The sequence below is a fragment of the Hirundo rustica genome, chromosome 6 (genome assembly GCF_015227805.2).
Source record: "Hirundo rustica isolate bHirRus1 chromosome 6, bHirRus1.pri.v3, whole genome shotgun sequence".
Lineage (NCBI taxonomy): Eukaryota > Metazoa > Chordata > Aves > Passeriformes > Hirundinidae > Hirundo > Hirundo rustica.
In genome coordinates this window covers 59,865,998-59,891,306 of record NC_053455.1, presented here as the reverse complement: position 1 = coordinate 59,891,306, position 25,309 = coordinate 59,865,998, and the positions used below count along the sequence as shown (strand labels likewise).

Here is a 25,309-nt window from a genome sequence, read left to right as displayed (position 1 = left end):
TCTTTTTTCTGGCTTTAAAATTTCCAGAACTCTGAGACTCAAAAAACAGTTGCATTTGGCATGTCAGTGCTATTTTCTCCTCCCTTTTCTCCCTATTTTTTTAATTCTTAAACAAAAAAATGGGTTCATAGAATCAAGGCTCCTTGTGAAGAGACTTTGTGCTCTCTGCAGCCACTCTTTGAATACTTGGCTTTAAACAGCTTTAAAATGAAGGAGGGAAGGATTAGATTGGATGTTGGGAACAAATTTATCCCTTTGAGGGTGGTAAAAATCTGGTTGTTTATTACTCCCATTTTAGACAGCTTCGTGTTATCTCATTCAAAGGGTAACCACCGAAAATTTTGGAATTCATACTGCTCATCCAGGCTTCCTTTCTCTGCCCTGCCTAGAATTTATCAGCAGAAATGAGTATTAACTTTTGCAAAGTTAGAGTTAAACTATATGCTTTTCCTTGGAAGGTTAAAATAATACCCAGAATTCCTTTTTCAGCAGACTGAGTCCAATTCAAATTCAAGTTTGAGGTAAAAAAGAAGTGTGAGGGGAAATGCTTGGAAAGACTAAAGATATTTGGGTTTGAATATTTAAAATTATGTTCATGGTTTGCTTTCTATCAATTACTTAGGAATTAATCAGCCTCAGGAACGTAAGCTCACAAAATATTTGTGAGAAATCCCAGAATCAGATGCAACACTTAATCTTAAACTTGGAAAACTAAAAGCTTTTGTATAGGGGAAAATAGTTCATTTGTTTGCCAGCTCTGCCATGCCTTCTTATAGAGAAAGGAATTTATATATATTTTATCATAATTTTCTGGCCTCTTCGGCTGTCACCAAATATCTTTCAGGCCTGTTCTCATCCTGCTTTCTTGACGATTTCACCACTTACACATATTTTTCTATTTTCTCTTTTTGCCTCTAGGCCACAAGCCCTTGTTTCCTTTCTCACAACATAATTAGGTTTTTATTTCTGCCTAATTGTGTAACAAAATGCTTGTTGCTGGTTATGGGAATGTCCAGCCTGAAGAAGGGAAAGCTCCAGGGAAACCTTAGAGCCCCTTCCAGTGATGAAAAGGGCTCAGGGAGAGCTGGAGAGGGACTTTGGACAAGGGCCTGGAGTGACAGGACAAGTGGGAATGGCTTCAAACTGACAGAATGTGGGTTTAGATGGAATACTGGGGAAAAAAAAAAAATCCTCCCTGTGAGGGTGGTGTGGCACTGGAATGGATTTCCATGGGAAGCTATAGCTGCTCCATCCCTGAAAGTGTCCAAGGCCAGGTTGGATGGGGCTTGAACCCCAATCTGGGGTAGTGGAAAGTGGCTCTGCCCATGGAATGTGATGGTTTTTAAGGTCCCTTCCAACCCAAACCAGCCTGTGAATCTGTGATAATCAGGACTTTATAAACACTGGAAATGGTGATTTCTCAGAGGAACCAAATGTTGTGCGTATGCCTGTTCCTTATAAAATCTAAGATGCAATTTGACTCTTCTGTTGCAACATCTTGCGTTGGGCACGGGTTCCACTGGGATTATCTCAACGCGTGCTCCTCTTTACACATCCCCGGGCACGACCTTCTCTCATTCCCCCCACTGAGGGGGGTTGTAAGCGAACAACTCCCCCACCGCCATGACACCCTCCCGCTGACGTCATCCCCAGGCGACACGGATGCCCGACACCGCGGCGCTGAGCCCCGGCAGCGCTGCGGGATGGCGGAAACCACCCTGCAGGTCCCCGAGCGTCCGTGAGGAGACAACAGTGGTAGGGCCGCCCCCGCCGAACCGGAGAAGCCGCTGGTAAGCACGGCTCCGCCGTCGCGCCGCGCGGACTACAACTCCCGGCGTGCCTTGGGGCAGCGGCGCATGGAACGCGCGGATTGGCCGGCGGGGAGCAGCGCAGCGCGGGCGCCCCCACGTGGCGGCTCGGCCGGGCCGGGACCCCCCGGGACAAAACCCGGGAGAACCCGGGAGAACCCGGGAGAACCCGGGAGAACCCGGGAGAACCCGGGAGAATCCGGCTGCCCCCCGCTCCCGTGCCACGGGCCTCGCCCGGGCTACCTGGAGGGAGCCATGCGGAGTGTGATGGCTGGGAACGGGGCCAGTTGCTGCAGTGATTCCCTTCCTTTCCCTTCCCTTCCCGCCCCCGTCCCCGTCCCCGTCCCCGTCCCCGTCCCCGTCCCGTGAGCGGGAGGAGCTCTGGGACGCAGCAGGGAGGTTCCTCCCTTTCCAGGCAGCCTCTGGCAGGCAGGAGAGGTGGAAGTGTAGCTTGGAAGGGTGCTGGGAGTTGTGACCAGCCTCTCAATGCCCTCTTTGTTGACTGTAATCTTACTGCTGGAACACGATGGGAATGTTAACAAAGTTCCTGGAATCTTCATGGAGAGAGCTGTAAAGGACAGCATCCCTCACAGAGCGACTGAACTGAAATGACAGCTAATTAACCTTTCATTTATTCCCTGATTTATGGTATAACACGAGTTTTTGCAGGTGAAATAAAGAAGCTTTCTAAAAGAATCATGACGTCCTCAGTTTGGTTCTTGTAGGTATCAGGCAAAGCACGTTGTCTGAAAATGGAATGTTACCTCATTCCCCGGGAGGAGGATGAATAAAAGTCATGTGATGGTTGGAAGAGATCCCGCCTGCTTCCCAATTCCTCGCCCTCGAGGTTTGGTTGCTTTCGGAGGTGCTGTTGCTCAATCCTGATCCTTCCCCCTGGAAAGGAAGGAAAGCAGGAACTGCCTGAAACAGAGATCTGCCTGGTTTTGGCAGGGGGTGATACGGGGAAAGGGCTAGACCTGTCTTCTCCCAATTGCTTCTGGAGAAAGCCACTTCTGAAGGACCTGGAACAAGAAGAGAAAGCTTCCAGCTGATGTAAAGTAATGGTGGCGTCACTTTCTCTTCCTACTCCTCAGCCTCTCTATGCTGGATGTGGCTGTAAAAACACAGATTCCCGTCCTCCTTTTCCAATCTGCAATTCCCTGCTGTGTTCCCATCCTTGTCGCTGCAGGCCTGTGAAGTGGCAGTGTGACAGTTTAGGTTGAAATAAGTTTAGGAAGTGCTCCTTTTCAGCTGCTTTTCTGGCCTCTGGAATTCAGCAAGAAGGGATTGAACCCTTCCCACCTGAGGAATTTTGTGGTGACAAAATTTTTCACCGCAGCAGGGCTGGTGATTTGAAGGAGAAGGGTTTCCAGCAGAAAACTCTGGAAGTGGATATTTTCTCCTGTCCAAGGCTGACAATCTCCCTGTTCCTCTTGAAATGCTTGTATTTATGTGGAGGGAAGTAGGGCCTGGTGACTCCAGAGCAGATCAGAGTAAACACGGGCAGGGAATAAAGCAGGAATTGCCTTTTCCTGGCAGAGTCCACTGCTAGTTAGGCTGAGGCAGGGATACAGGCACTCAGGAATTCCAATAAAATCCTGGTGGCTTTTTTTTTGCGTGGTCATGCTGAGCCTGCTGGTCATGATTGAACAAAGTTCCCTGGATTAGGTAACAATGCTGCAATTCTGCCTTCTTTTTTCTTCTTAGTCAGACACTGTTTTCCTTGGTGACCTCAGAGATTCCCTCGTGGTTTTTACATCCTTCTGCTCCCTCCCAGGCTGTTGTTTCAGCTGGTGTCAGCCCGTTGCTCAACCTGCACCTCCTGACTGGAGAAATGCTTTGTCAGAGAACTCTTCCCCTCTGGGCTGGTCTGAACATCCTCCCTGCTCCTCGGGATCTCGGTGAAATCCTCTGTCATCACCCTTTGCCCTCGAGTCGCTGAGCTCCTCCGTGTGTCTCCTAACTCTGGAGCTTTCAGACCCATCCAGTGACCAGCCCAGCCCTAGAAAATGCTCAAAAATGCTGTTTTGTGCTAAGTTCATGACCTAAGTTCACACTCTAAGGGTGGCTGGAGGCATGGAAAAGAGACAAATGAGGTGTGGGGGTGTTTGTGTGAGGAATGCAGCCTTTTTGGCTGTGGGGGTGTTTAATCTTCTTTCCTCTGAGCCTGCTGTGGGTTGTGTCCCTTCTTAGAGGATTTTAGAAGGAACCAAGAACACCAAACACCAGGCAAGGAAGGGCCTGGCCCGTGCTAAGTACGTGTGGGGCGGAAATATATTTTTTTTTAAAATTATTATTCTTTACTTGTCAGACTGGAAAGTTCCTGATTTGAGTTTCAGTCTTGGTCATCACTGCCTATTTAGACAGGTTTGTGGCCATGCATGACTGAGCAAGCTACTCACAGGGCAACAGGGTGGAAGATTCCTTAGGGCAGGCAGAGCATTGCTCTGGCTGCTGTCTGAGAGGGAACCTGAGGGCTTCTCCTCCACAGCTTTTCCTGGGAGCATATTCCCAGGACACTGACCACGAGCCCAGAAGGCCAAGGTGGTCTGACCGAGGGGTTGAGGGTTCTGCCCAGCCCAGCAGAGCATCTGAATCAGCCACGTGTGATTGCTGAGGGGTTCCTGTGGCTGCCCTTCCCTGTTATCTCCCAGTCCCACCGAGTGGGTGGCCTCTCTGTCACTGCTTTATTGCCTGCTGGGATGCTGATAGCTGTGGGCACGGCCCAACATCTGCTGAGCTGAACACAACGACTCCGACGCGGTCCTGAAGCCCAACCCCACCTGAAGGGTCGCAGCCATTTCTTGCCCCAGCAGAGATGATTGTCCCTGGTTTACTTCTCTCTCTCTGTGCAATTTCCTTGCTGCTTTCCCCCAGTTTGTTCAGTGTGCGGGGAAAGCACCGGATCGCTTCCCCACCTCGAGGAAGGAGCTCATCCAGAGGTGACTTTGCAGGACAACACTCCACACCTCAGCAATGCCCGGCTGCTCCACAAGCAGCACACAGAGGATTAGGCCCCACTTGAGCCCCTTGAGCTGCTTTTCAGTATTTTTACTTTGATGCCAAGGGCCTGAATGTCGTGCCTTAGGAGGAAGTTACACCCAGCAGGAAAGGTGGATGTGGGTGTGGAACCTGTGGGGTTGTGGCCGCACCTCTGCGTGAACCACAGGAGTGTTCTCAGCGTCCCCTCACGGCACAGCACAGCAGGAACCAGCTTTTCCCGGGGAAAACTCTCCCTGTGCCTCACCTCTGAGGGTGAGAACATCCCTCTACATCGATTCAACCCCTTCACTTCTTCTGGAATGAGTTCCTGGAGAGACCTGCACAGCAGTTTGGGGGTGTCCCCCCGCCCATCCTGCCCGGCAGAGATCTGCCATGGGGCACTGCTTGTTCTTGTGGTGTTTTATCAGGCTGCTGCATGTCCTTTAACTGCCAGCTCCGTGTGAAAGCTTGTTTCTTCTCCTCATGCTTGAAAGCATTTGCTGCTCGTCCCTTTTTGGGTGGCTGAGTGCAAAAGGAGCCTCCTCTGAGAGATTTAGTGTCTGCTCAAACCCAATTCTGCATTAAATCCAAGGAGCAGCTTTGTGCATCCTCACAAATTTCCCTGATGGCCTCAGGGGGGACAAACCTGTTTGTCTCTTTGATTCCCAAATAAAACTTCTTTAAAAAGAAAGAAAAAAAAAAAAAAATCACCCCTGTATTTAGAATCAAAGCTGCCTGGTGATCCATGAGTGCTTGAACGCTCGCCGGTGTTTTCCAGGGGAATTCATGCTCAGAACGAGGCAATTTTTCTGTGGTGAATTGAGAAATTTCCCCGTACTTGTTGACTTTAGATGGGTGGTCTATTTGCAATTTTTGTACAGTATTTGAAGGAAAAGTTCAATACAACAGAAATGGGACAGGAATGATCCCCACCCCCTTGCTTTTAACACTCTGAAGCCGAGAGGGGGAGGAAAAAAAGGTGGATGGCACCACGGGAGGATGGCGACAGTAGAGCAAATGTTGTGGATTGTGGCCTGCGGTGGAATGTCAACATCAAACTTATTGTGGCTTGTGCAGCTTGGCAAATCCGTGCTGTGAAAGCTCCTGTACGTGCACCTGGGGCACAGGCTGCCTTTGGAATCAGGGATGGAGCTTTTCCCTCACAGACAGTGGAATCAGTCTGGAAAGCAGTTTAAGAAGGGATGATACATCCAAATAAATTCGCCAGATCCTGCTTGTGGCTATGCCGACGGAATTACTGTATTGTTAACATTGTTCTTCCTCACTCTCTTGGCTCTAAGTGTATTTTTAGAAGGTTTGTAAAAGACATAAAAATAAAGGGTATTTTGGGCAAATTAGAGAATTGCAAATCTCCTACAGCATTTTGTTCAGACTGTGTGTAAAAATACTCCATAGAGAAAAATTCCTGCATCACAACTTAGAAGAAGTTTTTCTGTCTAAACGAGGGTTTTATACTCATTGTCTACAAAACCTTGTCATACAAAGCTACAGATTATTCTGTGGTTGGGACTTTTTTTCCTGTACAAAAAACAGCTCCGTGTTCGGTCTCCAGAGCAAATTTCCCGGCAGAACTTCAAACATCCTTTGTCTGTCTCCCTCTGGAGAGTGCTTCCAGGAACCAGCAGCTCTGTGTACCCCAGTCATTTGCATTCTGCGCTGCAAGTACCCAGTGAGAACTTGTTGCCTAAATCCTGCGTTTCCCACCCGGAAAAATTCGGGCGCCTAAAAGGAACGAACGGAAAAGTTCGCACCGAGTGTTTTGCCCGAGGAGCGGCAAGCAGGAGTTTTCAGTTAAACTCCCAGAGCAAGTGGAGCCCAGATGTTTTTAGTAAACAGCTTTCAAAACTCACAGTTGAGACCAGTGTCAGATTTCCAGGCACATGATCAACCTTGGAGCCAAGTTTAGAGTTGCTTTTGTGTTTGCATAAAGCCTGGAAGCTGAATGACACTGAAGTTTGTGGATGGAGTGGAGGTTCTCCATAACAAATATTTGACTGGATGCAATTTCTCTTATTTACAGGACTTTGAGCTTTGGGGGGAAAAAAAATTACTGTATTTTTGTTGATTTTACATTTGAGGCATATTCAGCACTTTCTTGCTCACTGGAATTGGAACAGTTGTTGATTTTTAACTGGGATCTGTTATTATTCTGGCCATTAAACCAGCAAAATCAAGTGTTTTAAAGGTAGAGGTGAACAATTTCTACAGCTGAGGAATGAGATTTGTGCATTCCTGGGCATTCTGGCTCTCTGCTCACACCAAGGCAGCCCTTTTGCTGAAGGTGGCCTAAGCCACATGCCAAGGTTTTGGCCCAGGGACTGTATCAGCAAAAAAAATCTGTCTCAGAATTTACTTTGGGCAAATACTGTGCAGTATTTGTTTAGGAGTCCTGTTTTCTGCCCCTTTGGAGAGGTCATGCACGAGAAGGGCACGGGTGGACTCAGGATAAATGATATTAAAGTAGGGGTAGGAGTCATGGAAACTTTCCCTTTGGGTGTATCTTGATCTCTGACCTAATAATCTTCTGTATCATATGCAGACACTCACCGAAAGAAGCTCTGAATAGTTTTCATGCTTAAAACTCAGCTTTACTATCCCCTTACGGGGCGGATTTGGGGGTCTGTGCCCCGTGTACAGTAGCTAAGCCGTAAACAACAAAAGAACTTGCTCCATTGTTCCCGATGGGATGTCATCCAAGGGAAAACAGGGGTTGTCTTCAACAATTTGAAGCTTGTGTAGGCAGACAATACACTGTTTTTGCCTGTGAGCAGCATGAGCATGCCTCTACTTCAGCCCAAGAAAGCAGCTGAGTGGGACATGAATTCAAAATCCTCACACCCTGCCGAGAGGATGGGACAGGCCCTGGGCAGCTGGGAATATTGGGGGATGAAAAGGTACTAAAACAAGGGAAGAATTTCTTCCTGAACAGTAAAGCTGGGCTTCCCATCAAGTGACTTTCACATTTAGGAGGGAATTCTTCCCTGTGAGGGCGCTGAGGCTCTGGCACAGGGTGCCCAGAGAAGCTGTGGCTGTCCCTGGATCCCTGGAAGTCTCCCAGGCCAGCTTGGATGGGGCTTGGAGCAGCCTGGGATAATGGAAGATGTCCCTGCCCATGGCAAGGGTGGAACAGGATGATGTTTAAGATCCCTTCCAACCCAAATCATTCAGGGATTTTATTTTAAATGCATTTTCACGAAGAGCAGCACAAGATAAAAGGAGGCCCAAACCAAGGCGTGAGGAAACAATATGAAATAAAGGTGAAATTAAAACAGTAATTTGAGGCAGGAAAGATTTGGGAATGGCTGACCCTTATCCCATATGAGAACAGAGTGTTGAATTCTTCACCTTGGTCGCCAAGACATGACCCCCCTGGCTGTGCAACCCCGTGTTTCCTCTTCTGCCCACGTAAATCTGCTGTCATCAAAAACACTGTGCATTGTGCAACTCCAGAAAGCAGAATTCAGGACTTCCCTAATCCCACTGACGTGTGATCACGGGTGGCACAGACTGTCCGAGCTGCAGAGGAAATATTCCCGTAACAAACTTTGCCATTATGGAGGTTTGTTTGGTGTTCCTGTTATGAAGACAGGCCCCTGTGAACACAGTAATAAAGAAAAAAAAAAAAAAAAAAAAAAAAGATTCTGCCCAGCAGGTACTTTTTTTTTTTTTTTTTTACATAAGCATTTCTGTGGGAGGAGGAGATTTGACATGTACCTGGCAGCCTGCTGAAGCATATGTATGGCCCGCGTTATCTTATACATCTTAATTACTTGTGATGGTTAACCGACAGGGGCAGCATAAAAACCTGAAACAAAGGGAGGCCGAGGCTCCCTGCTCCCTCCAGGGCATTTGGAGCGTCTGGAAAAGTGCTCTGGTGCTGCCCTTTACCCACATACAGTCATTTGTACAGTTACACAGTTACGCAGCGCGGGGAAGGGTCAAAAACCAGATAAAAATGTGTAGAAAGGGCTGGTGAGAGGAAAACAATTATTTAATCAGAGTTTATGCTCTGAGTACATACAGGAAAAAAATATTTGAGTTTGCAGGCTCAGTGCGTAGGGGAAAAATTATTTATTCTGAGTTTACAGGCTCAGTAAATTGTATCCCTGATGGATTTCAGCAGTAACATATGCTTGGGGAAAACCAGGGTTGAACGTTGGCTTGGGAAAAACCAAGACTGGGGCGTTCAGTGCTATGGGATGATCTCAGTTTAAGCAGTTTCTACTCCCTTGTAAACTGGTTAAGAAAGCAGAAACTCAAAGACTCCAGTGCTTATTGTAAATTAATGACTGAAGGGAATGACTGAAGAACCCGGTATTTATTGAAAATAAACGATGGCACACACCGAGTGACCGGGACAGCGCTAAAAGTAGCTGAAATAGTCATCTCATTACCAATAGGTTCAGCTTTTGATGTTCGGCCTTCAATTCCTGGATTTAACTTGGATTTTAGGAACTTTTTCTCCTCACGGGGAGGGCGGTCAGGCATTGGCACCGACCGCCCGGGGCAGCGGCGGAAGCTGGGAGGGATGTAGTGTGTGGGACACGGGCTGGCGGCAGGCTCAGCAGCGGGGCCGAGTGGAAACGGCCGGATTTGGGGATTTTCGGGGGGGATTTCCCAACCAGGGTCACTCCGTGAGGGACGGCGCGCGCGCGGCGGGAAACGGGGGCGCGCGGGGGTCCCGCCCTTTTTGTGGGCGCGGCCTGGGCGGGTGCTGAGTCACGCCGGGCCGGCAGAAGGGCGCCGGGACGCTCCGCCCCCCTCTGTGGGGGCGCGGCCTCGCGCGCGGCCCTATAAAAGGCGCGTCGTGAGGCGGGGGATCGTCACAGCGCGTCGGCGGCGGAGCGAAGCGGGTTCCTGCGTCAACAGTGCTTGGACGGAACCGGCCGCGCTCGGGCCCGCCGCGCCTTCCCCCCCCAAATCCCACTGCCTACACAGTCGCCTCAGCACCCACCGGAGCACCCCAGCCATGGCAGCGCCCCCCTCTCAGGTGCGCCAGAACTACCACCAGGACTGCGAGGCCGCCGTCAACCGCCAGATCAACCTGGAGCTCTACGCGTCCTACGTGTACCTCAGCATGGTGAGGGCCGCGGGGACAGCGGGCGCGGCGGGCTGAGGGAAGGGTCCTACGAGGGATGAGGGGGCTGCACGAGGGCCTTGCCCGGCGCGGGGTTCCTGGATGCCGGGCGGTGCCTGCGGGCGGAGCTCCTCCTCCTCCTTTTTCTCCACCTCCTCCTCCCCCCTCTGTCTTCAGGCCCGTCTGGGCCGTCCCCTGGGTGTAGGTGAGGCCCTTTTATCTCGCCTGCTCCGCGGCCCCGCCGCGGCCGTTGCCCTTGGCGGCCCCGTTATCAGCCGCGCTCAGCGCCTCGCTGGCGGCTCTGCCCTTGGGGCCGGGCTGGGTAGCGGGAGGTGCCTACCGAAGCGCTTGGCACCTTTCCCGCAGGCGTGCTCGCCTCCCAGGCTCGGGTTTTCCTCCAGGAATCGGTAGGAGTCCGTGGTTTCCTTGGGCCCTCTATTTACATGTCTCCTTTGGCCCGAGGCGCCCGTTTTAGCTGTTCCCTGACCTCTGTGCAGCAATCCTGGTGCTTTGGGCGTGCTGGGACGTTGAGACTTCCTAGTGACACTGTGCTGTGCTTTGGCACGTATTTTGTCGCTTTTTTTCCGTGTTAATTTCTTCCTGAGCCCTGCTTTGAGCTTCTGTTCGTGGGTGATAGTGGTACACGAGCACCGCAGCCTTGCCTTGAACCCCCAGGCCGCTGGTTTAAGAGCAGAGAATTCTGTAGTAGGCTGGTAAATAATTAGCAGTTGATACAGAACTTTCTGTTGAATCCTGGTGTTGGCTCTGATCAAGGAATAAACAAGCTGTGTGATGGCTTCTAAGTGCTGTTACGGGTTTTTTTTGGCTTTCAGAACAACAGTTGCTGTTGAGTTAGTATTTTAGTTGCTATTGAGTTCATATTGTAGTTCAGTTTATCTCTAGTATTTTAAATGTGAGGTGTTGTTTTGTTTTTTTTTCCCCAAAAAAAGTAGAAAGTGTATTCCTTACTCTAATCCCTGGAAAGCCCAGGGAAGCAAGAGGGTTTTATTGCAGAAGTACCTAAAAGTTCTTGGCTTGCCTTACCTGGTGTTGCAAATCGTGACCCTGACTTGCACTATGATCATTGTAAACAAGCTCAGACCAACAAAGGGAAGATTTCTCCTTGAAAAAAGCTTTTCAAGGCTGCCGATTAACGGTGCTCAGAACAAGTATCTGCGGGCTTTCAGGTTTTTTTGTTGTTGTTGTTTTTGTGTTTTCAGAACTGAGCCAAGGACACAAACACCATTTATTTGTGCCCTTGGTAGGGATACGGGTTAAAATTTAATCCCATCTGGAAAAATTAAACGATACCAAGGGCAGAGTTGCTCTGCACTGCCTTGCTGCCCTGGGCTTGGACTGCAGCCATCCTGAAGCAGAGATTTAGAGCCTGTGAACTCTTTTATTTTTCAGTCCTACTATTTTGACCGGGATGATGTGGCCCTGAAAAACTTTGCCAAGTACTTCCTGCATCAGTCCCACGAGGAACGGGAGCACGCTGAGAAGCTGATGAAACTGCAGAACCAGAGGGGTGGGCGCATCTTCCTGCAGGACATCAAGGTGAGCTGGGGGCTGCCCAGCTGGAAGGGGATGAATTTTCCTCTGGGTCCTCCCCAGAAGGAGGGAGATGACAGCAGCTGACACTGGAGAGGCGCAGTAATTTGAGATGTGGAGCAATCTGTTTATTTGTGAATGACTAATAAAAAAGTACTTCTGGTGTAAGGAGAAGGTGCTGAGCCCCAGGTTGCTTGCTGTGAGGTGAGGGCAGAACCAGAAGGCAGCTGGTTCATCACCATCATTAAATTTAACACAAAGCAGATGTGCTCCATGCACTGTTTGGAGAAGTGGGATTTTGAGGGTTTTCTCAGTTCTGTTCTGAGGGTGCACTTTGGATTTTTGACTTTGCATAAATGCCTGGACTTGGTCTAAACAGGCTTTGAGAGTGATCTAAAGATTCTCCACCCTGCTGGTCTGTGGGTTCTTAGAGAAAACACGTCCTGTGCTTTCCCCTTGCAGAAGCCAGACCGTGATGACTGGGAGAGTGGCCTGACTGCCATGGAGTGTGCCCTTCACCTGGAGAAAAATGTGAACCAATCACTGCTGGAACTGCACAAATTGGCAACTGAAAAGAACGACCCACACGTAAGTGCATGCTGAGCATCAGTGTGGCTGTCCAAGGATGTGTCTTTAAACTGTGTGGCTTTAGGGCAGTGCTGTGTGTCCCTGGTACTGTTAAAGGTCAAAAAAGCTGTGAACCAGGCTGGAGTCCTTTGGTAGGGTTATCACTGTCTTTTCAGCAGCATTTTTAAGGTGGCAGAGATCTAATTTATTCCCTCTGAAGTGTCTGTGAACAGTCTCTATGGAGACAGTTTCTGAGGGGGTTGAGTTCCATCTTTTTAAGTCTTTTTGTCACGAGGCTTTTCTGCCACAAAATTCCAGAGTTCCTTTGGAATGTTAAAAGCCCTGATGTTTCAAAACAGTGTCTGAAAACACAGAATTCTTCTCAGGTGGAAGTTTTTGGCAAGGCTGGATTGAAGTTGCTTACTATCAGGAAGAGATTAATATGTGTGAGAATTCAAGCACTCTTGGGAGTGTCCTGCCTAAGTTAGAGCGACTTTCTGAAACAAAACCAGAGGTGTAAATCCTCATTCCTAGGAGCTTGCTTTGCAGTGGGAGTGTCTCAATGGCTAATGCTTCTTGCTGTGAGGAAGAGGAGAGGCTTCCTGAGCTGCCTGGCTCTTTGGGGTTCTGGAGCAAGTGGGCTTATGTAAGCCTGGCTCACTTTGATCTTGTTCTGCAACAAATCTGCTTCCTCTCAGCTTGAAAACTCTGCATCCTCTCTTTTCCTTAGAGAGCCTGGGTAGGATTTCAGGCCTGAATTTAAACCTCTGGTCTCCCTTTCAGTTGTGTGACTTCATTGAGACCCATTACCTGGATGAGCAGGTGAAAGCCATCAAGGAGCTGGGTGACCATGTGACCAACCTGCGGAAGATGGGGGCCCCCAAATACGGCATGGCAGAGTATCTCTTCGACAAGCACACCCTTGGGGACTGTCAGAGCTGAAGCCTTGCCAAGAGCCACGCTGTGGGTTTCAGTGGGACTCCTACTTACTGTCCAGCCGTGCATGCAGCTTCAGCTACCTAGATAAACAGTTCCATACTCTGTACCAAATATCTCCCCCCTCTCTCTGTGTTTTATGTACTGCCCTCCAGCCAATAAAGTGACTTGGTTTCAGCTGGCTTTTCCTGTTTAGTTTGGAGGGAGAGCAGGCAGCTGTAGTGAAGGTGGCAGGAGGTCAATTTGTTGTGTGACACGGGAGATTTGCAGCTGCTGCTGAAGGCAGAAGTAGGAAAACATCTGGTTTCTTTAGATTCTGTGCGGGGAACTAAAATGAGGAAACAAAACCAAGGTCCTGGGCTTGAGCCTCGCTTTTATTTTCTGAGGGTGGGCGGTAAAAATCAGCTGAGTGGTGTCTGCTGCCATCCAGCTTTCTCTGAGCACTGTGAGATCCGTGGTGGGGAATGTGGAACTTCAGAAGGAAGCAGTGTGCTGGGCAGATGCTGCAGCTGCCTGTGCTGGCAGGCCCTTACCCTGGCCTTATCCCAGTACTGGAAAATACCAGCCAGATGGGACTGGAAGAGGCACTGTGGGTCTGCATCACAAATGATGGGACTTTCTTCAGTCCCTTACTTTTCCCTGGGGTATCTTGTTAGGGAGTGCAGGTCCTGCCTGGGGAAGGACTCAAGTTCTCATTCTTGCTGTGAGAAGGGAAGGATCCACATTAACTGTGCTCCTGTTCTGGGCTACACCTGGCTGGTCAGGCTGGTACCTGCCATATTTAACACTCAAAAGTCTCATGCTTTTGCTACAGATTGGGGGGTTTTTTGTTGCTTTTGTTCTTGTTGCAACTCAAGTTGTGCTTGCTGCTGTAGCTGAGACCAGGAGCAGCATGTCCTTAGCGCTGGTTTCAGCCCAGGCTGGGCTCCAGCTGTGTGTCCAGCACCTCTGTTTGGGTGAGTACCAGGATAAGGCAGGTATCCCATGGATTCCCCTTTAGCTGTACTGGTCCATCTGCTCCTCCCCTGGGCTTTCACTGGCTTCCAGGATCACCTCCATCAGCCCCACGTAGTCACCCTCAGCTAGCGAGATTCCAGAGTCATTAGGGGATGGACTCTCTGCTCTCCTGGGCTCTTTGGGAGCTGGGGGGTTAGTGTTTCCGTTCCCAGTGTCTCTCATGTTCCTGGAAACCTCTGGGTGCTGGTCTGGAGCGCTGGCTGTGTCTTCCAAGCTCAGGCTGCGAGCCTCGGGACCCAGGTTGCCCTTATGGGACCTTTCCATCACTGGAGAGGTGACAGGAGTGAAGGAGAAGCAGAGGGAGGTGCTGCCTCCGGGGGTTTTGTTACTGGGGGTGTGAAAGGCACTGGAATGCTCCGAATTGGGAGTGGCTGAGCCCATGCTCTCCAGGTTTAGCCAGGGTGGATGTGAGGCTTTGGAGCTCTTCAGGCTTTTGAAGTTACCTTGCTTCTCGTGCTCAGGGGGCTCTGGCAGGAAGGGGAATTTGGGGCTGTTGGATGCTGTGGATTGCGCTGCTGGGCTTCCTGTGATGGCAGCTTCCCTGGAGCTGCTCTTTCCTTCTTCTACTGTTACAGCCGTGGAGTCAGGACCTTTGCTCTGCTCTGTTGGCCAAACAAAGGTTTCCTTTGCAGCAGAGCCCAGGGAGCTCTGGCTCTTGTCCACATCGCTGGCCCTGGAAGGGGAGGCATTGACAATGACATCCCGAAGAGAAGTGGAGCATGCGGCGATGCTGGAGAGCGCCGGTGGCTTCTTGCGCCCTTGGCGGCGGGAAGGGAAAATCATGGGGATGGAGCTGATGGGCGTCTGCGGAGCGCTGTAGAACCCGGGCCTCTCGTAAAAGGGGGTGGACATGAAAGCATCAAACTCCTTTAGTTTTCCCTCTTCGCTGTCCCACTGCTCCTGGGAGTCTCCCCTTGGCTGATTGATGCCGCAAGGGCTTCCAGCCTTCCCCATGTCCTGGTAGGTATAATGGGAGAAGGGCGACGTGGGATCTCCTCGCCGGCGCAGCAGGTTCATCCGGGAAGAGGACCTGGAGAAGTTGGGGGACTGGACACCCAGGAGGCGGCCCAGGTGTCCCAGCAAAGGAGTGGAGTGGTTGGCCTCCTCATTCTCTTTAATCTGCTCCAGGGGCTGGAACTCCATCTCTTCCTTCTGCATGCTGGGAAAGGCAAAGTGTTAACACAGCCACAGATGGAGGGGAGGAATCTACTGGAGAGGCTGGCAGTGCTGGGAATGCTGCTGCTAGTGGCAAGCCTCTCCCTGTATTGCCATTAGCCCATCAAACAGGGATGCTCATCATACAGGTGAGTGAGGAAAAGAGGTTATTTTTATCCTTTTCCTTGGAAAATGTTGGCTGTTGTGGATGAGCCTAAAAGCTCCTCAAGTGTAGTGTCCCACACAAGACCTGAGCCAGGTGTTGTGACACTTTGTCCCTGCACTCACCTGATGTCAAAAGTGGAGCCCAGGAAGGATGGGCGCTTGTACTCGGCGGTGGCTGCAGTGTAGGGTGGCTGGGGATCGGGCTCGTTCCAGTACAGGTCCTTCTCCAGAATGGGTAAATCCTGGTGCATCTCATCCACTGCCATGAGGGAGACCTGCAGGGGACAGCAGGAATGTCACACGGAGTGAACAGCCTTTTGTGTGCCTGTTATCACAGGACAAATGAACCCAGAGCTGGAGGAAGTGGTGCAGCACAGAAGCCAGGCGAGTGGCTGGGGTTGCTGTGGTTTCCTGTCATTTGGGTTGTTCTCACACAGATTTGATTAACTGGAAGGAAAATGGCACTGAAAGAGACTAGGACAGAAGGGCAGGAGGTGTGGAATTACTGCATGGCAGAAAGCAGAGGAGGCAGTTTTAGATGGACACGGGGTAGGAAAGCAAGGAGTGGCAGGAATGACATGTTCATTCAAGGCTGAAACAAGCAGCCTGGATCCATCCCATGTGCCGGAGCATGGACTGAAGCTGCAGTGGGCTTCTGTGTACAAAGATAAGCCAGAAGCCCCAAATTCCCTGGTGTGGACCGGGAGGATCTCCTGTTGCAGGAGAACTTGGTCACTGTCCTGCCTTGGTGTTCTTCAGGTGAGGCTCACCTGGCGGATCTTCTTCCCCTTTACCTGCAGGTTCCTGTCGATGAGCCAGTTGGCTTCAAAGTCGTCATCGTCCTCCCCAAAAGGGTTGATGAGCTGCTCAGCCACCTGCATGTGGAGAGCACACAGTAAAGGTCACCACTACCCCTTTCCCTAACAGGAGGAAGTCAGGTGTAATGTTCCTTGAATTCTAGGCCCTGATTTTCCTCCCAAAAGGGGGTGCATTAAAAGTGGAGGCATCCCAGGGGCTGGGAGACATTGGAATTTGTAATAACTCCCCCCCTGCTTACACAACCCTCCTGCAACTTAAGGAGCTCCTTTTTTTCCCTCTAGTTAGGACCAAAGCCTAGGAAAAGTGCAACTGGTGTCCAGAATGAGACAGCTGGAAAATTAGAGGGTCCTGGCAGTTCCCTCAGCCCCTCTTGGCTTCCTGCTGTTGCCCATAGATCAAAGAACATTGCTGGGTTCCTGGTGAGCTCACACTGGGAAAAACCCTTAGCTGGGTCAGATTCCAGCTCCAGCCATGTTTTCTTGCACATACCTTTAACCAGCCAGCGTAGAAGAAGAATTGCAAGAACGTAAAGACAGGCACGAAGAGATCCAGCTCATGGCCGGGATATGCTTTCTCTGGATCCAGGAATTGCCTCCCGATCAGACAGGCCAGGAAGAAGCTGTAAACAGCCACGGTCACCACCTGGGAAGGACGCCAAGGGACACACGAGGGCAGTGTGAGTTCCCAGCATCTCCCTTCAGTCCCACCCCACACAGCTCCAAAGCCAGGCTCTGTAGCTTCTGGGAAGCCTTGGATTCAGTTCTGACAGGCTTTTTGCAAGAGGATGCATTTCCCTGCAGAAAGCTACAGATGTTCCATTTTTCCCTTCAGCTTTTACGTGCACTCGGTGCTGCCCCTAGAATGGAATCTGTGCAGGTGTCACAGGTCCACATCCTGGACGGGCTGGGAGCTGTCTCATGGCTCAGTCCATGCTGGCAGGCTACTTCCAAGTCTGGGAAGGGAACTCTGGCATTGCTATTAGCTCCTTTCTTCCCGCTCCTCATGCTGAGCTTTTATCTATTAATATTTGCCTGCCTGGATTTCAGGCTGTGCTGAGCTTTGTGCTTTTCCCTGTCATCACAGGACTGGAAACTTCCCCTTTTCAAGTTAAAAGTAACCAAGACTCTCACATGATCCTTTGATGCAAACAAGGGGGTTCAAAACAGGAATACACTTTCCAACATGTTCCACATTAACCTCTGGGGCTGCCAGAGCAGCAGCAGCTCCTGTTCCATGGTGAAGGGCATCCCTGTTATCTGAGCAGCTGGATTGTAGGAGACAAAGGAGCAAGGTGGGGCCAAAGTGTCTGCCTGGGCTGATAAACAGCTGAGTACACGCCTGGCACAACCTTCCCGGGATGTGATCCCTGCAAGGTGGTGCAGGAAGTGCATCTGTGTGTTCCTGTGTTTTCCGTGGATCTGTGTGCATTTGTTACCCCTGGTTATTTCTGCAGAGGTGGATGTGTCTGAGTTAGGGAAAGGAGGCTGGGCTGGGTGTGTGCTGAGGTACCAGTGGAAGAGAGATGATGTGTGCAGGTGGGCATGAGGGATTCAAGAGTATCCTGCATTTTTTGTGCAGGGGTCAGGTAAGAAGCACTTCTACAAGGACAGGCTGAGAGAGCTGGGGTTGTTCAGCCTGGAGATGAGAAGGTTTTTGGGAGGCTGTGGCCTTCCTTTAAAGGAGCTTACAGAAAGGAGGAATGGGGATTTTTTACACAGGCAGATAGTGACAGCACAGGGAACTGTGGTTTTAAACTGATAGAGGGCATGTTTAGATTTGATATGAAGAAGGAATTCCTTACTGAGGGTGTGAGTCCCTGGCATAGGTTGTCCAGAGAAGTTGGGGCTGCCCCATCCCTGGAAGCACACAAGGCCAGGTTGGACGGGGCTTGGAGCAGCCTGGGATAGTGGAAGATGTCCCTGGATGAACTTCATGGTCCCTTCCAACCCAAATCATTCCGGGATTCCAGGTGTGGGTGTGCACGCGCAGTGGTGGAGCAATGGGTGTGGGGATTCCCTCCTCACCTGGGTGTAGACCAGGGGGATGCTGATCCAGTCGTATCCATAGAGTTTCCCGCACTGGCTGCGCAAGGTGTTGAGCTCCTGCAGTGGGGAAAAGGGAATGGCATGTCAGGGTAACTTCCCATCTCCTTGCAGAGCCTCTCCAGCAGCACTGTTCCCCATTGCTCCAGCCCTTGCCCTTCTGCTTAGACCTTCTCTGGAAGGGGGGCTCAGTCTCAGCCTTGGAGGAATTCCCTGCTGCATGGATGACTTTCCCTGAGCCCAGGATCCCTTCCTAGCTCACTTCACAGCAGTTTCTCCTCACAAAATGAGCAGCCAACAGGTAAGGCAAAGAATGCCCTCAGGAGCATCCATTTCTCTCTCCTGTCTGTAGATAAATAAATATCCCAGAGGGAGAGTTCTCTCTCTGGGGGCAGATGAATCCTGCTCCAGGCAACCGAAACCACGTGACTTTCTCTGCACAGAAATACCGAGAAGGATGAGCTGCTCCAGAGCCTTTTTGTGTGCAGCTGGGCAGGGATTGTTGCCAGGTTGTGCCTGTGGAGCATGGCTTGTTGCCCAAAACTATCTAAGAGGTTTTAACAGCAAAGTCTTCTACAGGACCTCAGTTGCTGAGGATGTTTTTCACCCCACCTAGACTTCTAGTTACATTCTTCCTTGTGGCTTTCCATCTGGATCCTAGAAACCTCCACTGGCATTGGCTGTCGTGGAATGGGTCAAGGACCTGCTTCACAGGTGCCTCCTGTTCCCCAGGATCTCCAAGACCTGCCTGTCCTCTCTGTCACTCACATTGAGGATGCCTTGGAGCAGCACGCTGTCCCGGATCCTCCCGTCATTCCTCGCCTTCACTGCCAGGTTGGAGAACCACACGCACGGGATCCAGAACTTGTTGTGGGGGGAATTCAAGCTCTCAAACTTCTTGTGCTCTTCTGGTGTCATGAGGCCTGGATGGGAAAGAGCAGATGGGAGAAGGATGGACACAGAGGGCAGAAGGAACTGATCTGGTCTGAAACGAAAACATCTGAATCTCAGGTGGATTCCTTGGCTCTCCCTGAAAATCCCAGAAATGACTCAGAATTTGGGGAGACATGCAAGAAGGACAAGTCTCCTTGTTAAAACATTGAGTCATGGAGGCGGGATAGTGGGGTTTTGCTTTGGATGTCTGCAGCACATCAGATCAGAGCCATCAGGGAGATAAAGCACTGCTGAGGGTGCAGCTGCCTGGTGTCCATAGATATTTTTTGAGAATGGGATCATTTGTGTCCCAGAAGTGGCTTTTCTTTTTAGGAGGCCAACAATATCACTCCTCTGTAGATTACCAAGGGAACTCAGACCATGTGGGCAGACTGGTAACGGCTGCACCTTGAAGAGCATCTCCCAAGAGGATTCAGAGTGCCCAGCACTTAAGCTCAGAGACCTGGGGCTCGAATTCCCAGCTGCCCTGAGGGAACAGCACCGCCCCATTTCCAAAGAACCTTTCCCAGGGCCCCCTGCCCCTGGAGGAGCAGTGCTGACCTGCCCTCACGACGTGCTCCATGCTGGGGAAGCGCTTGTAGACGGCGGTGCTGACAGAGCGCAGGATCAGCACGCTGACCAGGTTGCTGTAGCGCATCAGGGTGCGGCGCAGGAGCCTCCCGTACTCGTCCTCCCCGTCCACGTTGCAGGACACCAGGTTCATGATCCGGTCTGGCCATGGGATGCTCTCGTACTGGGCCCACCAGCGGGACACCACCAGGGCCACATAGAAACCTAGAGGGGAGCTGAGAGAGTCAGGCATCTGAAAAGAGCTTCTTCCTCCCACTGTCTGCTCTCTGTGGGTGCAGGAATATCTGGAGGGGAATTCAGTCCTCCATGCTAGAAGGAGTCTGGATTTCCTACTTTGTTTCATAGAATCAGAACAGTTTAAGTTGGAAGGGACCTTAAAGATGATCTCATTCCAACCCTCTGCTGTGGACAGGGACATCTTCCACTAGAACAAATTGCTCAGAGCTCCACCCAGTGTGGCCTTGAAAACTTCCAGGGATGAGACAGCCACAAATTCCGTGGGCGTATCTGGTGTCACTTGGACCTTGCCCTCCTGTGCTGGGGGCACTCACAGCTGTGACAAAAGCAATATATTCCACTTGAGCAGTTTTACAAAGGTAGAGGGAGGGACCTGCTCTGCCAGCAGAGCTCTGCCAAAGCAAGGAGAAGAAATGCTGTCCCAATCCCCTCCCTGCTGGATTCAGACAGCTCCTTACCCAGCACGAAGGACACAGGGATTAGCTCGGCATAGCTGTTGCAGTACAGCGCCAGCTTCTCGAACATCAGCCTTTGGCTTTCACTGAGGATCAGCCTAAAAGGGATAAAACAGAAGCAGTTCTCCCTCTCCTTTCTCTCCTTTCTCTCCTTTCTCCCCTCTCTTTTCCTTCTGGAAAGAGAGCCTGGCAAGTGCCTGTCCAGCAGGATCCCTACTCTAATCCTGTGTTTCTCCCGTGTCCCGCCCCAGGCCAGGCCGTGGGTGTGAGGTTGCTCACCTGTAGACAAGGCTGATAGTGAAGTAGAGTGAGATGAAGATCAGGAACTCGGAGTAGAGCAGTTTGTAGATGCTGCCTTTCCATTGGAGCAGGAGCTGGGAGAAGGTGCCCAGGCGGGCATCAGCCACGCGGTTGGTGTAGGTCACTGTCATCACAGCTCCTGTGCAGGCACACGACAAGCAGGGCTTGGAGCTCCAGCAGGAGGAGGACACGGGGACATCCCAAGTGTCCCACCAAGCAAGATGGAAAGGAAGGTGAAAACAGAATGAGCTGAGATCAAAAGCCAGGTAAAATGGAGGCAGCAGCATGGAGAGCCAGGAGGCAATCTTTGGCAGGCAATTAATTTGATGAGTTTGCCATCTTTTCTCTGTCCTTGAGCTGGTTATAGGATGTATTTTCTGGCGGATCCCTTTGTTTTTAGTGTTTGATTTTTGTCAGCATTCAAGTGGGGCTGGTTGGTTGGAGCCCACTTTTGCCACCCTGTTCCACAAAACACTTGTGGTAAGATTAATGTCAGGGTCACAAACTCCAAAGTTTATGCTTATCCCAGTAATTTTCTTAATATAGCTTTTGTTCCAAATATGTTTCTGTAAACCTACTTGCTGGGAAACATCTTCCTGGAATACTGGTGGGGAAAAAAACCCAACCCAAAGGAAGGGGAAAAACCCCAGAAAGATTTCTTGGGACTGATCCAGGTGAAAGCATCCCAGCAAGGATAGCTGTCTGCACTCTGCTGGTCCTAGTCCTGCAGGCAGAGCAGCCTTCCCTGTTGGAGATCTGTGGAATGGAGTTTGGCCAGGCTCACAGGGCCCGAATTCCAGCAGCTCCACCTCCCTTCTCCCTCAACCATATGTTGCACAATAAATCACAGTGGCTGAAAAATAGGCATTGAGGCTCCTGAAATGCTCCCCAGGCATGCAGCATCCCCATTTCACTCCTAGTCTAACTTGCATAAATAATTCTTTATAATCAATTAATAATCAGACTCATAGTTATATAAACCTGAATGTATTTTAAAAACATCCCAACAAACAGCAAGACACCAGTGCTATCCATGCCAGGCAGATTGGTGAATGATTTCTTGGTTTAGAAATAATTATCCAGTGTGAAACTGTTGGTATTTCTGAATCCTAACATGTCACCAGGCATTGCTATTTAACAGAGGTAATAACGCTGATGATTATGGGGCCCTGGGCTCTTCCCTGCATGATGGGGATGAAGAAGCACTTCAAGGGACAGTTCACACCTTGGAGCAGCTGAAGGCAGGTAAGTTTGGGCCCATGTTCCTCGTTTAAGCATCCTGGTGGAAGATTTACACTTAGGTGGGGACAACTCGCATCCCAGCGAGCTGCTGCTGCAAAGAAAACTAGCAGTCTGGATTTTCAGCTATTTCAACCAAGCAGCATCTTTGTCCCAAAGATGTCACCAAACCCAGTCATCAATCCCAATCTGTTTTAGGCTGGTTTTGTCATCAAACCAAACCATCAATCCCAATCTGGGTTTGGCTGGTTTTGTCAACAGTCCCAATCTGGGTTTGGCTTTTTGGTGCTGCTCCTCCTTTGGGTTTCCCTGTTGTAACTCAGGTCCCTGAGTCCCCTCTTAAGGGTGACAGAGAGGAGCAGAGCTGTCGCTGTCCCCAGCTGCACAAATGGCCCTTTCAGTAAATCCTCGTGTCCATTCCATATGGGCACAGAACTTGGAAGAGTGGCTTTTAACTGCCCCAGAGGTTGCACACACAGGCTGTCCAGAAGAGAAAAGCATGCCCAAAACCCCATACATTTTGGGGGCCCCTTACACAAAGCTGCATCTTTTCTCTGGGCTTTAGGGCTCGAAAGCGCTCAGGGAGAGTCTTTGTTGCGTAATTCAAATACAGATCCCCTTTTTTACCAAAGAAGGAAAACTCCAGCTCTTGTCGATGTAAATGATGGATGTCGCGCACCTCTACTCTGTTCTGCTCCCATGTGGGGTATGAGGCTTTTCCCAGTGCTTTTCCCTCCAGCCCCAATGGTTAAGGCACCTCCCTGCCCACCTGCCAGCCTGTGCTGGGCTGCCCTGGGATGTCACTGGGCAGCTGGCACATTCCATCTGTGGCTGAGGTCCGTGGTGGGAGGTGGCTCACTGGCACACCGGAGTCAGGATGGGCAGGAAGAGCCCACCCGGGGAGCTGCTGCCTGCCACTGCCATCATCCCCTGCTCATCCCTCTGGACTAACCAACACACCTGGAAATCGACTGACCTGGAATTCAGTTGTGGGAGCCCACAGCAAGCAAGATTCTGGGACATCAGGTGCATCACCCGCCGCAAACAGACCCGAGCAGGTATCGCAAAGATGGACAATGAGCAGACAGAGCAGAGCGACGGAGCCAGAGGAGGTCACGGATAGGCAGGAGCACGGATCTCTGCAGGAGAGAATGATCCTCCTGCTGCTGTTAGGAGGACCAGATACTCACAGTCATGGGCTCCTGAGCCGTGCCAGAGGCTGGGGAGGTTTGGTCCTGCACGTGTCCCCGCTGGGTCCTTTGTGGCCCGGGCCACCGCCCGCCTCCTCGTGCCCCCTTGGCTCATAGGGGGATTGGACTTGCCCCACACGGTGTGCTAAGGAGCCTGAGACCCACTTGGGAGCTGCAGCCGGTCACTTGATGCCGTAATCCCTCCTCATTACAAAAGAGACTCTGTTGTCTTTTGCCCCGTTCCCTCCTAATCTTCTGAGTAAGCCCTGCGTGTTTATAGAGGCGGACGGAGGAGGGGGAGGCAGGGCTGGCTGCTCCGCTGCTGCTAACTCCTGGCACAGCCATGGTGGCTGCCAGAAGAGAGGCATTTTTTCCTCTAATTCTTTCCTGTTTGGTCCCTCTCTCTGTGTCACAATCTTACAGGAACTCCAGGAGATTATGCAGGGCTGGAATTTTCCACCAAGGCTGTAAAACGCGGCACGCTTGGGGGCTGCCCTCTCTTCCCTAGGTCAGTGAAACACCTGGTCCATGCTCTGCCTCGTTCTCACAGGATGTTTCCCTCTCATCCCTCACTGTCCCTGGATGAGTTTGCCACCTCTTCCGGCTGTGGTTTGGACGCTGGGGATTTCCAGTCTCCACTGGCTCTCTGAGACTTTCCACGTGTTTGCTTTCTTTTGCTCTTGCTTTTCCAGCAATTGCTTGAGAGCTGTCACTGTGCTTCCTTGCATGACATCCTGGGAAACACTGGTCCTTGCCTTGCTCTAAAACTTCCACCAAGCCAGGGGACTCCTTCCCTCTGTCTTTCCAGGCTCCCTTGTCCCTTTTCTGCTCCTGCTCCTTCCCAGTTGTGACCATCCTTCTCTTCCACCACCTCCTCAATGCCTTTGGTCAGGTCTTTAGGACAGTCCCCTTCCATGAGGCTCTGAATCAAAATTTTTTCTTAATGAACTCATCTTCCGTCATTTAGGAAGCTGTGGGACACTGTGGAGAGGGTGCACAGGTCTGATCCTTGCAGGTAAGAGCAGCTGGAGACCCAGGCTCCTGTAATAACCCATTTTCTCTTGTGCTTTGTCTTTGACACTCAGCATCAGTAGCTGGGATCCATTTGTCCCAGCTGTAGTTTCTTCCTTCCTGTGGCTGATCCTTGACAAGAGGAGTGGGTTGTTTCACTGTTCCTCTGGAGCAGGTGCTGCCTGGTATCTGCCTGATGTGGGATTTCTGGTGCAGTCCTGGGAATTGCTGCCAGTGGCAGGGAGATCATAGTTTAAAATGTGGGATTCAGTGCTCTGTGAAGGGAGATGAGAGCAGGGGACCCTCTCGGAAGGGAATGTAGTCCACTTCCACAGGGATGGAATTGGTGAAAAGGAGGCTGAGATAGATCTTGAGGATCTTAGTGCCTGAACCCTCATCCTGACACAGAGCAAGGAGACCAAAATGCTTCAGGTGAGACATTTTCTGCAGCTGTTGGGAGGACTTTGTCTGCTCCTGGGGGCATGGAACAACAACCCCCTGAGCGTCCTGCTTTTCTGGAGGGATGTGCTGGCATCTGGGGGCCTCTGCTGCCCTCCTCTGAGAGCAGCTCTGCTGACAGCTTGTGTGCTCCACAGCTGCTCTTGGGACAGCAGGAGCTCTGTGTGGAATTTAATATTTTAAAGTAAATAACTGAGGGCTACCAGTGTGGCAGAGCTGCTTGGATCTCTTTCCACATCTGTTGTAGCCTCAGACCCTGAGGAAGAGGATGGTCTGAAAGCCTGCCTTGCTCAGCAGAGCAGGAAGCAAAGAGGTGCTGACATCCATCCTCAGCCTCAGAGCCCTGGAATCATCCTCGTTTTCTCCATGCTCAAGATTTACACATTGAATTGCTGTGCTGGGAGTTGAATCCCTGTTTTGGGAATGCCAAAGGGCCACTCTCAATGCTGAGTTAGCAGCAGCTGGCTGGGAAAGGCACAGTGCCCTCCTTGCTCTCTCCCAGGGAATAGTAAGTGTTTTTAGGGACAGTAGGTCCCAAAGCTTGGTGAAATCCCTTTCCCTTCTCCAGTTTCAATGCTGGGATAGACACAGAGGCAGCTGGCATCAGAGGTGTCTCTCCAAATTATATTCTTCCTTGGAATCTGATATAATTTTTAAAAAATTGAAGTGGGAAGTGCCTGGGGAGATGCTGTTTTTCATGGACAGTATTTACTCAGAGGTTGGAACTGGACAGAAATGCTTGAAGAGGATGCCG

The 25,309-nt window shown here is 50.8% G+C and overlaps 2 protein-coding genes across 2 annotated transcripts; one reads left to right on the top strand and one right to left on the bottom strand.

Annotated features, from left to right (window-relative positions):
* Nucleotides 1-9,628: 9,628 nt before the first annotated feature.
* On the top strand, nucleotides 9,629-13,119 carry FTH1 (ferritin heavy chain 1). Its single transcript, XM_040066503.2, has 4 exons — nucleotides 9,629-9,891; nucleotides 11,299-11,445; nucleotides 11,902-12,027; nucleotides 12,790-13,119. The coding sequence occupies exons 1-4, from the start codon at nucleotides 9,781-9,783 to the stop codon at nucleotides 12,946-12,948; spliced, it is 543 nt and encodes a 180-aa protein (XP_039922437.1). The 5' UTR covers nucleotides 9,629-9,780; the 3' UTR covers nucleotides 12,949-13,119.
* Nucleotides 13,120-13,393: 274 nt separating this feature from the next.
* Nucleotides 13,394-20,787, bottom strand: BEST1 (bestrophin 1). The gene is made up of 9 exons (XM_040066345.2): nucleotides 20,636-20,787; nucleotides 20,360-20,454; nucleotides 19,635-19,868; nucleotides 18,909-19,063; nucleotides 18,123-18,200; nucleotides 16,588-16,740; nucleotides 16,074-16,154; nucleotides 15,403-15,554; nucleotides 13,394-15,118 (listed from the first exon to the last, which is right to left on the bottom strand). Exons 1-9 carry the CDS (start codon nucleotides 20,785-20,787, stop codon nucleotides 13,939-13,941), a joined length of 2,280 nt encoding a protein of 759 aa, XP_039922279.1. The 3' UTR covers nucleotides 13,394-13,938.
* Between the last annotated feature and the right edge of the window lie 4,522 nt (nucleotides 20,788-25,309).

What these genes read in the sequence shown, in the direction of transcription:
- FTH1 (XM_040066503.2), top strand. Translation starts at nt 9,781, where the DNA reads ATGGCAGCGCCCCCCTCTCAGGTGCGCCAGAACTACCACCAGGACTGC. An exon ending in TCTTCCTGCAGGACATCAAG is followed by an intron (nt 11,446 to 11,901) that starts GTGAGCTGGGGG and finishes TTCCCCTTGCAG; the next exon opens with AAGCCAGACCGTGATGACTG. An exon ending in CTGAAAAGAACGACCCACAC is followed by an intron (nt 12,028 to 12,789) that starts GTAAGTGCATGC and finishes TCTCCCTTTCAG; the next exon opens with TTGTGTGACTTCATTGAGAC.
- BEST1 (XM_040066345.2), bottom strand. Translation starts at nt 20,787, where the DNA reads ATGACAGTGACCTACACCAACCGCGTGGCTGATGCCCGCCTGGGCACC. An exon ending in TCTACGCTGGCTGGTTAAAG is followed by an intron (nt 16,155 to 16,587) that starts GTATGTGCAAGA and finishes CTCCACATGCAG; the next exon opens with GTGGCTGAGCAGCTCATCAA. An exon ending in TCATCGACAGGAACCTGCAG is followed by an intron (nt 15,555 to 16,073) that starts GTAAAGGGGAAG and finishes TGTCCCCTGCAG; the next exon opens with GTCTCCCTCATGGCAGTGGA.